Here is a 14,851-nt window from a genome sequence, read left to right as displayed (position 1 = left end):
ATTCCGATAAACTTGAAACTAGATTTTTCAAAGGAAATCGTATTCGAGTTAGAAGCTTCAAATATTTATCGACAAAATTTTATTTTAAATAACTGTTACAAAGAGAACTTTGAAATATTTTCATTTTTAGAATAATACCTTCAATTATTTATATCTTTATAACAGTTATCGACAATTTCAACCCCTAAAAGAATTTTTTTTGGTAAAAGGCTCGAAGTTGCACGTCATGCCATTGTTTCTCCTAATAACGCGACTTCACGAGGGGATGAAATATTCAATATTATTTTGTTACAAAATGAATTTTTACAAATTCCTTTCGTTGAAGTCGCGTACTGATATGTGCTTTGCTTTCTATGTGATCCGCACGTGTCTGTTACGTGTATCGGCCATCTATGGATTTTTCCATTTCATTTTTTTTTTTTTTTTTTCTTTTTCGTTCACGTTTCTCTTAAATGTATACCGACGCTTCTGATGTACTCTCCCAGCCGTGGTCTCGGTGTGTGTCTCTCCCTTTCTTGTGCTTGCGATTGGTAGTGAGTTGATATCGCCTTAAAATACGCTTGCCGTCCTTCACGGTGCACAGAGATGATTAATTCGTTGCATGCGACATGGGATTATACACGATCGTATGGAACTCGCGATAAGCAGCTGATAACTACGAACGCTGGTGATTAAGACACGTATAAGTGTGTCAAGAAATTTAGAAAAAATTTCTTTTCAATTAGTCAAATAATTCAGTAATTTTCCATTGAATTTATATTTCTCCTATACAGACATCATTTTCTATATCAGGAGATCTAAATTTATTGTTGATAACACGTGGCTCTAAATTTCGAACTATTTTCTATCGAAACATTGCTCTAGATAAATTACACGATTACACTTTCTATTAAATAAAAATCACCAGTGTCCTGTTGATCGCGGGTCCCATCGACCCGTGTCCATGATACTCCTCACGAGAATCGTATTCGACGACTACCAGTCCACGCACCACCATGAAGAATATAATCGTGGTTTCTTCTGGTTCGAAGTCGTTACGATCATCGTGGGGATTTCTGTCGCCATATCGGGCAGAATCTCGACGAAACGCGTGGACAGGTGAATTACACGTGGACCGTGGAGGTTTTATTATTATTTTTTTTATTTTTTTTCTACAAAATCGAGCCTGCTTTAGCATGAACGCTTACTCACGGGTCGCACGATGGATTCTTCGTGGTGGCTCGCCATTGGATCCGGTCAAACCGCGGAAACACGGGCCTCGATTATTCGTAGGTGGCTCGTTCGACCGGTCGATCGGCAGATGCCATTAAACACACCACCCTGTTTATTGAAATTATAATGAAAAATTCAATTCGATGCGTTGGAAAATGACAACTCGCGGCAAGAGTGAAATTAAACTAAAATTTTCAGTGCACTTTAGAATTGTCAAATTAAATTTCGCGAAATTCGTATGTGTCTCATGCATCATTCACGACGTCGTTATCAAATAATCGTGGCGGAAACGAGCGTTTTAATTACCCGGCTCGCGAAAATACAGACTGCAAAAAAAAAAAATGGAAAAGCTTTGACGTGTTTCGAAACGGGTGTTGGAGCTTTTTATCCAACGATAACGCGGAACCATAGACAGGGTTCGTTTGCCAAAGCAATTGATTCTGAATTTTCTATCCGTCGACGCAGTGTTGGCGCGAACGACGCTCGGCAAACATAATTACCGACTTTAACGCGGACGTTTGCTAATTAGCGACTCTTTTTGTGCGTGGACGAAGCGCAAACATCGGCGCAACGCTCGTTCCCCGACCCTGTTGACAGATTGAATTATTAAAAGGGTGCGTTCCCAGCTTCGTCGCATCCGTACAAACTCTCGGCGGCGTTAAGCTTGCGTCAGAATTTTTCATTCCTGTCTGGCTCGGTCTGAAGTTTTGGAAAAAAGAAAAAAGATGTTACCGCTGTTAAAACGAGCCGTTGAAATTCAGACGAGGAAAGTTAATTTTTTCATTCGAATTTTATCGCGCGAGTTCAACGATTCCGTTTCAAGTATTAAAATGATTCATTTTGATAAAAAAGAGGTAGATTTTCAAATTTAAGTTTATCAACGTGGTCGAAATTATGGAAGAGGTAATTTTTATAAAATTTAAATAAATTCATAGTCATAGAGTTTCAGCTACAAAAAATTCCAGCGCATCGAATATAATTCTTGAATTCATTAGAAATAAAATAAAAAAAAGTGAATTTTAATCAGGGTGGTGTTACAGTGTCTCACTATCTGTCCTGCCTTCTGTTTCTCTGCGCTTTTTCGACGACCGACTGGCGACACGGAGCCCGACTTCCACGATTTCGGTTTCACGGGATTCGATGATGCGAACAGAATCAAGTTAAAATATGCAAAATCGCAGCGAGACGATATAAACGATCGAGAAAAAAGAGAAAAACGAAATAATATAATAGACACCTTTGCCTTATCACACACTTGTACGCGACTCGACGTGTTTTCATTTTTCTTCTCTTACTTTATCTCTCTATAATTACTTTCTTTCAATTTCTCACTTCTTTATTATTCGTTTCTTTAGTTTCTAATAGTTTCATCTATTTTTCTATTTTCTTTTCTGATTTCCCTTTATTTTGTTTGATTTCTTCTTCGAGTTGCGTTCCGTTTCCTTCCGTTTCTTTTTCCTTACGATGAGATATTATACGTCGCTTTATGGGGTACGCTATGGGGTGGGTTGGTCTCTAAACAACAACCACGCGAACAATGGAGCGGGTTGTACGACAAAAACAAAGACCAGTATGCATGCGTGGCACGAGAAAAAGGTAGATTTACATAGGTATATTATTTACTTACATTGCGCTTTTATATCTCTTTTCACGAATCCCACCACTCTGATATTGTCTCAATTTCTCTCGGTTCTCAGCCACTGCCTGATACAAACTCTACTTTTTCTTTTTCTCTTTTCACTTTATTTTATTTTATTTATCGTTCAGCTTACAGAACATTACTTCTCGGCTTCTTGTATTCTGTACACTTATTATTGTCTTTGGTTTTATCGTTTTACTTTTCTGTTCTTGGTAAAGTCTGATCAGAAGTCCTCAATTTTTTTTATTTTTTTTTTTCATCCTGATCCCATTTGCTGCGGCTCGAAATCGACGCGTAATCGAGTTATCGATTAACTGATTGACCCCTTGATGACAAACGCAGCATTTGAAAACTAGACAGCCCTGTCGGTGGTGTTCGAGGGTAATTGTTGCGTCGATTATTTCAGAGGATTTTATTATTCTTGCAATATCAAATCGAAGGATTAATCGTTTTAATCAATGATAAAATCAATATGAAATTCATGAAGTATATTTAGAAAATTTTCTGGTTATCTTGATTCGACATTTTTCAGACGTCTTTGAGATAAGGATAAAAATATCAATAGGAATTAAATACTTTATTCCGATAATTCTTAAGCTGTCCGGTATTAATACAATAATAAAAAAGATTTAAAAAATGGTCGTCAAGGGGTTGAAAGAAATTAATTCCCAATTTTGTATTAAAAACGAGTTGAATCCATCAAGTTTTTCGTCGAGCATTTGTTTCTCGCGTTCGAGCCGAGTTTTCCTACACGCTTGCTGGAAAAATGAATTTTCACCGTGTCGATACACAGCGTAAAGCGTGTTCTCAAAAATTCACCGCTTTCGTCGCGATTTTTTCTATATATTTATAAAAAAATAAAAAAGAACCAGATACAACGTGTGAACAAAACGGACGAAGCGATCAAAACGTATGTACGTACACGCTTTCGCTTATCACGGCTTCGCAAGAGACCTTTACAAAACCTTTCGTATATCTCTTTCACACGCTCATACTCGTCTCTGTTTCTAATTTCCTTCTTCTTCTTCGTGGTCAGACTGTCAGACGTTGTCACGATTTCATTGTGAAAGAAGGAAATCGAGGCAACGCCATGGTAAAACGTCTCGATCCTGTAACGTTCTCTATCTTTTGATTTCTTTCTATCTTTGTCAATCTTTCTCTTAGTTTTCGTTCGTTTCTTCGCCTTTTTTCTTTTTTTCAATCCTCAGTTGTCCATTGTCCCGTCGCCAATCCTATCTTAGAACAGCATGGCTTCCAAGCACTCTCTTTAGCTACGAATCAAAGAAGTTCGCGCGAGGGTGGGCTGCCCTGACATCACGTTTCCACCATCTTAAGCAGGATAGAAGTAACGTTCGTGACGATCATGTATATTTAGTTTATTTATTTATTTTTCTTTTTTTTTTTTTGTCTGTCTATTTTATGTCTCTTCGAACAAGGTCGGCTGCAAACACCGTCTAGATTCTAGATAAAATGATAAGAATAATTTTATCTGATGGCATAATTTCACTAATTTTAATATTACAAAAATTTCTAAATATTTCTTACAAGTTAATTCAATTTCCAGAATTACAGTATTTACTGATGAAATAAAATTTTCTTAATTACTCAATTATGGTGTCCATAAAATTTGAAAAATTTTTAATCAATGCCTCCTCTAAGTATTAATTTATTTTCATTAAAGAATCAGTAAGATGGCATAATTCCTCTTGATTATGCCTAAAAGCTGTGAAAGTATGGCATATCATGCGGAATTGATATCAGTGCGACGGTGTTTGCAATCAAATAATTACATATGTAATTATACCGCGTGCACCGTAGGCTAGTCTAGACGATGCTGATAGAAGACCAATCATACTTGCGGTTTTCATGTTTTAGGATACAGTTTATAAATACACGAAGAGAATCCTAGATCTTTGACCCTGCAATCTCGTCCTGTTCGCAACAAGGAGCAAGAGAGAGGGCATTCTTTATCTTCTCATTTTATTTTTTGTTTCTTATTATTTAATCGATAGTTTAGTTTCTATATACGTCATCGTGGGTATGCATTTACGTACGATACCGACGATCCAGTAGTAGAATTAGTCGATTACGTTTCAACGAAGAGATTTCATTGTAATTAGCGGCTTTTACATTGGTTCGTTGTGCTCCGACGTTCACGCGATTGTTTGAGAGTCGAGTTTATTGCTGTTGGTTTTTGGAACGATCGATGAATCGCTGGACGAGTTTCGACTTTAATTGCTTCGGAACTCTGTAGTACAACGTTCGAGTAATATGCCACGTTTTATTCCCTTTTTCTTTCGAAGTAAAATAGTCGGAAGCGTTTTAGAAAGTTCACTTTGAGATCGAGAGATTGCGGTTGAATCATACATTCTTCTATTTTAAAATGAAATAATATTTGAATAAAAATAACCAGAATATATATTAACCCTTTGGGGACGGTGGATTTTTAAATTTGCATAGAGTATAATTAATTTAAATTAAAGGAAATAATTCTATCCTTCAAAACAAATATTATAAATATTTTATCAAGAATATACTGCAATATTTTTGGAATTATAAATTACTATGATAATGTGTTGTTCGCAAAGGGTTAATAAATTAGCACATTTTTCTCTGCAAATGAATTTAACAACGAACCACTGTAAAAAGGACCATCTTAATCGAACAAGATACGTAGATGCATGCTGTCGATCGTTTTCTTCTATCTTTTTATTTCTCTCTCTCCTTGGTTCCTTTTCGAGGTCGTTCCAGGTTTCGACCCCGCCTGTAATCCTTCGTAGACTCGCGTCGATTAATTTCCAGAGAATCCTCGACGAGAATCGAGCAAGAGCCGAGTTCCAAGCCGATATCGCGGTACATTCTCCGACCAGATCGTACAGTGTCCTGGATTCCTTGGCTTCTGGTCTCCTAATAGCGCAAAGCGACCTCCAGAATACCGAGCTGTACATTGCTATACACAAGTAACTCGTTCGCGATGAGTTTCGTCTAATGTGATACCCATAGAAATGAATTTTACCAGTCAGAATCTATTTTCATTTTAAATTCGATCGAGTTTAATCAGATTTCCATACGATCATCGTCCATCTATAGAACATTACTGATAATTGGTCGAACGAGATGACCAGTTCCTTTTCCATAATAGAAAATTAAAGATGATTAATTAAAATCCAACCCTTAAGGATTTAGATTATCTACCTTAAATGAATCTTAAAAATTATTCAGAATTATCCGGGCAAGTTCCTTTTCCGTAATAAAAAATTCAAGATGTTTAATTAATATTCAATCCTTAACGATTTCGATCATCTACCTTTAAATGAATTTTAAAAATTCCTAGAAACGGTGTTATTCTTTCGTATAATTTCACGTTAACTTTTGTTCCATCGAGACACGTGTATTCTCTGGAAAGAGCGTGATTTCAGAGACGCGAAAAAACGTTCCAGGAAGTCGGGACATCCTGTTGGTCGAGATCGAAGTGACAATGTGGGAAACAGGCTTGAAAAGCGTAGAATCCAAAACGATCGATGGATCATCGAGACGAAGGATGATTCTTATCGTTTCTCGTTCCTTTATAATTTTACCGTTCGAAAGACGGGGTCGTTTCTGTCTTATCAATTTATATGTATTTCTCTTTATTTTTCCTTTTACAATCGACGATCCTCGAATGTGAGACGCGCGAGGAAGCAGGCAGAGATGAATAATTTTCCTTTTAGATATATTTTCTATCGGTGTCTTCGTATATCCCTCACCCTGGAGCACTTTTAACCGTTTTCATTGCGACGGCACGTGATTCTTTTTTTTTTTTTTTTTTTTTGTTGAGCGTTGGATCTCTTCGTCGTTGTTACAGATGGGCAAACTTGGTAGCAATCCATTGGCTGGGCTAGCAGCTTTGGGCCTGGGAGGCCTCGCCACACCTGCCAACACCGGTGGATTAAATCCAGCAGGTAAATGATTCATTGCTAGTCTAATTATCGCGGGGAAGAGTAAAGGGACGTTCAGGGAAACTTGTCTCAACTACGATGCGACGAGCAATTTTAAAAATCGTTGAATTTCATTCTTTAGCACTGGCAGCACTGGCTGGTAGCCAGCTACGCACCAGCAACACGAACAGGCAACAACCAGCGGCGAACAATCAGACACACGAGATGACAGTGCCAAACGAGCTGATCGGTTGTATCATCGGCAAAGGTGGTACCAAGATAGCCGAGATCCGTCAGATATCTGGCGCCATGATCCGGATCAGTAATTGCGAGGAGAGGGAGGGCGGAGCCACGGATCGTACGATCACCATAACCGGAAATCCGGACGCTGTGGCACTGGCACAGTATCTCATCAGCATGAGGTGAGTACCACGGGAATCCGGAGCTTGTTTAGCTCTTCGGTCAAACCCGTCATCGAGTAACCAAGGCCCGTCCCACACGAGGGAACCTTGTACCTTGACGATGCAAAACCGCACGAACCGGTCCAACGTTCCTTCGTTCGGTCGGACTCTGGTTCCAGAATCTTTCTCATTGCGAGAGAGAAGAACAAAAAAAAAAAAATAAATAAAAAGAATTGTTTGATTCCATCCCCCCATCGGTACACATCGAACTCGTCCCGGCTACGTTTTTGCAACATATTCGCGACACATCACCAAAGCACCCCCTTTTAACTTTCTTGGTTTTCTTTTCTTTCTTTCTCTGGCGTTTAATAGCCAGGAAACTGACTCGACACCTGTGTATGTTGCCGGTGTTGTTAAGTATCTACATGTTTTATAATGATTGATATATATATATATATTTATACCTTCTGCCCAACCCACCTGACAGAGAGCCCCCGGATCGATTCGCCTGTTTTGTGTTACTCATTCCTCCCAGAAATTGACCTTTCTTAGCCTCGGTGTCTCGAAGGTGTCACAGTGAGAGACTTTGGGGATTAGTCGAATTGCCGTCATCGCGACAACGTCTCCCATCATGTTTGTTATCTCGTTACTCTGTTGGCTCGAACGACGACGCGCTGGTCGTAGAGGATTTTCATCCAAACGGGTATATATCTCTGTCGATTCTATTTGTCATAATTAACCATTTCGGTGCTACATTTAATTGATCGATACCAAATATAAGATAAATCCAATAGAGCTACTCGCGAAAAAGTATTTAGCACCGAAATGGTTGAGTAAGAATGAAGAAGAAGAGGTTTAATAAAGTGCCAGCGCGTCGACGAGGGCGAAATGTATCACGAATGAGGTGGCGGTACAGCATCAAAAAATTTTCAATGAAGAAAGTTTGCAGTCGTTGCAACGTCACCTCCGGTGTTCTATTAGCGAAACAGGTGAGATATATATATATCGTGTAGTCGTAAGGTTTACATTGGCCAGTGAAGACGTCGCAGCGACGACGAACCAAGGGATCACAGCGTCTACACCGGAGTCGCCGGAAGACCACGACGGAAGAGGATCTTAATCCTTTGTTTCCAGGTCCTGCTTTCCAGGCCCAGTACCCTGAGTATCCTGCAGAAAAAAAAAAAAAAAAAAAGAAAAACACATCTCCGCTCAACATCTGTTTCCCCCACTTGTCGCTGGCTGTCCTTTCAAGCAAAAAAAAAAAAAAAATACAATCACCGACAGAAAACGACACGTAGTCGAACGATTTTCCAGCAATGTCGTTCCGTCGATTACTGATCTTATCCCGAAGAGATCCCCCGCAACAAAAATATTTATTATTGCAAGCAATTATTGCATCACTACTACTGTTCCTTCCACCCGGGTTATTCGGTTCTCGATGGTCCAGAGTTTATTTTCTTTTTGACGGAGGATCACTTTTGGCGATGCTCGTTAATCATTTAAATTATCAAGGATTAATCGGTCGATGCAAATTGTCTTATATTTTCAGATGAAAAAATTAGAAATCATCTTGGTTCATATGGAATACTCAATGAAGGTTTGCAATGTAAAATCATTTTCGCCAAAGGTGTCCTTCGAGCTGCATCTTTTATATTTTAATTTTTACGTTTCCTCGCTATTCATCATTGCGTATTATTTCAATGTTCGAGCAGTGAATGTCCACGGATGCAGATCTGTTTGTTTCCTCCAACCGTGCTATGGGACTAATACCTCTATTTCTCATAATGGCGACACTCTTTTGAATGGCTGAAACGGTACTAACGTAGTCGTTGACGAGATTCGAGACGATCGAACGCGTCCGATAGCGCATTTACCAAACCCTTTTTTTTTTTATTTATTTATTTAAAGAAGAGAGCAATTACCATCAAAGACCCCCATAAAAACCCAACAAACCCACTTAGCCCCAGATTAGCACGACCACCAGAGTATCCAGTATTTTAGCCGCTGTTAAACGCGGAATAAAAACAAAAGAAAAAGAACCTTTTCTCACGCTCTGTTCCACCCACACCACGTTATTAAATTATAATCCATATTATATTTTATTCCAGATTGTCACTCATATATATTTTTACTGCTGCATTGTTTAAATAGCGACAGAATTGTTGTATACTCATCATCTCCACCCTCTGATATTTCACAAATTTGGTCGTCATGATTATTACGTATCTTGTATACATCCCAGCACTCCCGGTGGCCAAGATTTGCACTCTGCCCAATAATCTCCGCCCTTGGTTCCGTGTCTGGTACGCCGAGCGATGTACAGGGCCAATTATCGACCCGATTCCCCAAGCATACACGCGGATTTGCCAAATCAACGACACGGACCGTCTAGGCAAAGACGCGGTGTTCCAACGTTTGGCAGAGTGCAACTACTGCGCCCCGTTCACTTTGATTTCCGCTTTTCAGTGATTCGCAGAGCCATGCTACGTTCCATCCTCGGGTTATTATCACGTTTTACCAAAAGTATCTGTGATACGATACCGCTCGAACTTGTCACGCCTTCTTTTTGCCCTCCTTAGTTCAATTGTCCTTAGATTTAATAAAAATTTCTGTATCATTTTTTAGAATCTATACATACACGAGACATTTTAATTAAGGAGGACAGTTCAGCTATCGACTGATTTTTTTTTTCTTCTTCTTTTATTTTTCTTAAATTTTTCTTTTATGGATTCCTGCCTGTGCTCTGATCACTCTGTCATGCAACGGATTATGGCTCTGCTGCGCCAAAGAAATGGCCACCGCGTATCTCGTCAGTGATCACGAGATTACTATAATTGTCTTTCGCGCTTTGGAAGTTAGAAGGATTCCGTTCGACGACGTAGCTCGTGGTTTCGACGAGTTACACGGTGGGTAAGCATTTCGATCGTGAATCCTCGCCGCGCGTCCTCCGCGTCGGGACGCGTTTCGAGTTTGTTTAACAAGCGACACGGCTGGATGATTCTAGGATGAATGAAACGCGTCCCGACGCAGCGCATTACTCTTCTCTTTTCCCCCCTGACATGAACCACGTAGCCGGTGTACGTGAGAGTATCACGCTCCATAGAACACACCTGTGGCATAACTCTCTGTGAAGCCTGTTTTTGGAATACCTTGATTTCTTTCTTTATTATCCAACATCACACTACGCTACACTCTGTGTCTATCTTTTTTAATCGATAACTATTCTTCTAGCCGGCCCGTTTGATTTATCACTGATCACCGTACTCTATGAAATTTTCATAATCTCGTAAATTCGAACTACTCTTCTGCTCGTTCGAATCTTTTGCAATGGTCATCGTTGCAAAGGTTTCAATTATTCAGAGCAATTCGAGTTAAAAATCTTTGCTCCGTAGATTATTAAAATTTCATATTATTCATAGCCGCGTTTCATTTCCTTGCCTCTCTTGCCGAGTGATTCTGTTCGATGAAAATTAAAGAAGATACTTGGTCGCTTTGGATAGAAAAACGATTTTTCATCCAACCCTTTTTTGTCTTCTTTCCTTTCATTTTCTTACTTAAGGAGGCCATGTATCATTTTTAGATTTTATCAGATTACACTTAGGCAAGAAGAGGAATAGAATTTATTGATTTTAACACACTCCCTGCCAGCCGATACCGGGTCATTTTTAACTCGCATCTTGAGCTACTGATGCTGTATAAATTATCAATTATTAAAATGTTAAGTATCAAAAGATCCTTTTTGTTCAACTGTGCACTCAAAAAATGACCCAGTATCAGCCACCTCGCTATTTTCACTGAACCCTTCAAGGGTCAACTTTATTCTATTTCTTTAATTTTTTTTTTTTTTTTTTTTTTTTTAAATCATTTATCAACGCACTCTAACATGAAAAATAAATAGAGAAAAGTCTTAACCCCATACCCCTGTGAATTACGCACACGTTACATACATTACATGCATTATACTGTTTTTTACGAGAAGAACGTTCCCACCCTCACCTTTTTACATTTTGTGTCTTTTCCCCAGTGTTGAACTGCAGAAAGCTAACCTAGAGGCCCAAAATACCCAAACCCCTGGCAGCGGTACCACTCCCGGGGCATCCGGGGCCAGTGCTTCTCCCTCTACTACCACTACCACTGCCTCTCCCTTGGCCAGCGCCATTCCCTTGGCTCAGCTGCTAAGCAAGCCAGGCGCCCTCAACGCCCTATCTAGCCTCACCGCCCTCGGCGGACTCACGGAATTGCTAGGTGGTGCTGCTGGCGCGGCTGCATCCGCGCTTCCGGTCCAGACAACCGGCGTGCACCGGTCGCACAAGTTCACGCCGAGGCTACGTAGCCCTGGCGCACCTGGGCCTACAGACAGCGGCAAATTCAAATCAGAACGCACCAAGTACAACCCGTACTGAGCAAGTGGACGACGACGATCGACGGATACACGCGACAGGGAGATCATAACACGTACACGCATTACTCATCATCACTACCACCAGCACTCTGATCATAAACACACGAGACACGAGATTTACATCGGAGATAAATGCGTACGGACGCCAGGGTAGCGCGAGTCCGCATCAAGACTTGGCTAAGGATCGGACCAATATCAATATATATATGTATATCTATATATTTAACCCTTTCGCTACCGAACGACCATTGTATATCATAGGAGACTATAATCGTTTGATGAACATTTTTAGAGCTAGCCTTAAGTGACAATTAATACTTAAGACGAGGGTAAAGTTATCTATTTGTCACTTTGAATATCTAATTAGTATATCTATCATCGAGTAATTTCAATTCGATAGCTGGTAGTTTTATGGTATACATTATAACGCCGGATAATAATCAAAAGAAGTCATTAATCATTAAAACACCTGTCGTAAGGGAAGTTGGAAATGAGAATTGTATGATACAGATGATTATAGTCGTTCGATATCAGGAATACAATGGAAATTTTTTTTTGATAATTAGCATTTTGACGTATGCAATTTCTTACATTAATGTTCTTCTAATTTAACAGAACGGAGACTGTAGCGAAAGGATTAAAGGGTTAATCACTTTCTCTAACACCATGATGTATGTTATAGAATAAGGACCCGTACACCAGTCTACGATTCCCTGTCACACTGATCTCGGATCCAGAATCATTTATCTATCCGTCATTTTTTTGCTGATTTTCCTGAGATATCGGGAATTTGCCACGGCGAGATCCGACGCTAAGTCTTCGGACGTTCACACTAGTGCGACACGCCCTCCGAGTCCTTCATGTTCCTTTTTCAACCAAGGTACACAAGTATTTTTATAATATCTTTTTTCATTATTTTATTAACATTTATTTTCTTGAATACTTTATTTTATTTGATTGGTGATTTTTGATTCCTTTTTATTTTTTCGTTTTTGAAACATCTATAGTATCATAAGATACCGCGATAATGATGATAATCAGATTTTTCTATCGGGTTTACTCTGAGTGACACGACTCGGAGGACGGGACCGCTCGTGCACCGTCGCAAGACAGCCTTTTTTATATATAATATATATATATATATGTATACATATACATAATATTAATTACGATGAATTAACGATTGATTAATGTTTGAAGCAGATAAAGAAAGCTCTTCTTATTAGAATTAGGTGATTCCGATGTAATTTTTTTTTCTTCTAGTTGTATAGCCGACCACTTCGAAGTTTAATGGCGCGAGTGTGTGAGGATTTTAAGGTAGAAACTTTTCTGATGTATGACAGAGAATCATAATGTGTATATGTATACATATGTGTGTATATATATGCATTATTTTTCTTTTTTATTATTTTCTTCTTCTATCGAAAACAAGAGTGAATGGGACAAAAGGGTGAAAATGAAAAGTAAAATGACGTTTAGACACATCGTGTCGTAATCATGTAACCGTGTTATAAAACGTCGATGGACTTCCTCCGGAAACGATCGTGCAAGAATGAACGAGGAATGAAAGCGAGCTTATGATATACTTGGATGAAGTCGTGGAGAAAAGACATTTGTATTCATTCGCTATACGGAAGTAATCTGATCGATTTTTTTTTTTTTTTTTGCAATAGTGGTCGTTTTTAATTGTAACGAATAATAACGATAATTATATATATATATATATGGAAAAATAAACGGAACGTAATCATATTCTCACGAGGAACACGCTCGAATTATATTATACGAATCTATAGACGTATTACCAAATAGAGAGAAGAAAGTAAATGATCCTCCAGTGAGTTCAAGATAATTAGCGTTAACAAGATAAACTAACAATTTTAGATACGTATACGTGCGTACACTTTACATACATATTTACACGGTACACCAACACATATACAGAAGGGAAGGAAATATGAAAATGGACAAGTTTCGATGCAGATCTTGATCGATGGGTTTATCTTGAAAGAAACCAGATTGCCATGTTAACACGTTGAATATTGTGGAGATCATCGTTAATTAACACCACAAATTTAATACCGTCAAGTAACTGAAATTAAAATTATTCAAGAAAATTCTAAGTTGGGTTAATATGTTAATTCCTCTTAGAATTTATTAAATTTAAATTGACAAATTAATTATTTCAGTGGATTAAATTTGTGGCAACAACGTGTTAATACAGAAGATATTTCATGATTGAATAAAAGAACAGAAATGAAGAGAAGACCCGACGAACCAAGAGGGTGTTTAATAATATTAATAATTGTCTGTTCTTAATGAACGATCCGGCTGCATAGGAGTTCCCAGATCAATGTTGTGTGCTCAATTTCTAGTTCGTAGCGAGGAGATATTTGCGTAGATCGAGCGAATGTAGACTTCATAAATCGGGTGTTTGATCGTTTGTACAGTGTCGAGCATTGATAGCTTTTCCTAGGGAGAAAGGTGATGTAGGGAAAGAAAGATCCACCATTGTAATTTGCAAAATGCTATACTTTAGAAGTTTAGAAAATTTAATTGTTATAATTTAGAATTTAGAAACTTGGATGCCATGATTTGGAAATTGATACACCTTTCATAGATGGACCTTTCTTCCCCCGCCTCGTCTTTTCCTCTAAGGAAAACCATCAATGCTCACCGCTGTACATCGGTTTTTTTCTGACGTGATCGCGATCGTAACTCGTTCCTGCAATGATTAATAAGAATAAATTTAATCATAATAAATCAACAGCTACATATTTCAATCGCAGATAGGAGTCACGAACACGATACAGACGTCTTCGTAGAATAGTATACATTCATTGCGTTTTACATTCTGTACACTGTGTAGTCTCGTCCCAGTTTCTTTTTTCGTTCTCTCGTCGAGACAATAATGATTTCTCACTTCGTCGATGATTTTCATGTTATTAAACATGGAATAGTTTGCATGTGAGAGATAGAGGGAGGGAGCGAGTGTGCTTAGAGTAACGATGAGACAGAGAATCGTTTGAATCAGATGAGCAAGGGAGATCTGACGGTTATTATCAAGAGTATACACACACTCACACAGGACCTTTTTTTTCTTGTTTCTTTTTTCTTTTTAGGTAACGTATTAGTCTTCAATCTGTATATTGGTCTCTTATAAACGATGTCGCAGAGCTTGTGTGCTTAACAAGACATTAGCTACCCTGTATCACCTTGTTAAATAAAGCTAGGCGTGTTTAATACATGAAAAAAAAAAAAAAGAGAAGAAAATTGAAGA

At 38.6% G+C, this 14,851-nt stretch overlaps 1 protein-coding gene across 6 annotated transcripts in view; it reads left to right on the top strand.

Moving 5' to 3' along the window:
- mub (poly(rC)-binding protein mub) overlaps positions 1-14,851 on the top strand; it is an 85,469-nt gene that overhangs the window by 56,157 nt on the left and 14,461 nt on the right. For 5 of the 6 annotated variants that reach the window (XM_034323171.2, XM_076690830.1, XM_076690829.1 and 2 more), the window contains 3 exons: positions 6,696-6,792; positions 6,911-7,190; positions 11,194-13,235. In XM_034323171.2, coding sequence (XP_034179062.1) covers positions 6,696-6,792; positions 6,911-7,190; positions 11,194-11,572 — 756 coding nt within the window. In that variant the 3' untranslated portion in view covers positions 11,573-13,235. Of the gene's footprint in view, positions 1-6,695; positions 6,793-6,910; positions 7,191-11,193; positions 13,236-14,851 lie in introns of those variants that run through there. The other variant, XM_034323174.2, reaches the window with a different exon arrangement.

Source organism: Osmia lignaria, chromosome 11 (genome assembly GCF_051020975.1).
Source record: "Osmia lignaria lignaria isolate PbOS001 chromosome 11, iyOsmLign1, whole genome shotgun sequence".
NCBI classification, from domain to species: Eukaryota; Metazoa; Arthropoda; class Insecta; order Hymenoptera; family Megachilidae; genus Osmia; species Osmia lignaria.
Note: the sequence above shows the minus strand (reverse complement) of the source record. Positions and strands in the feature narration are given on the sequence as shown.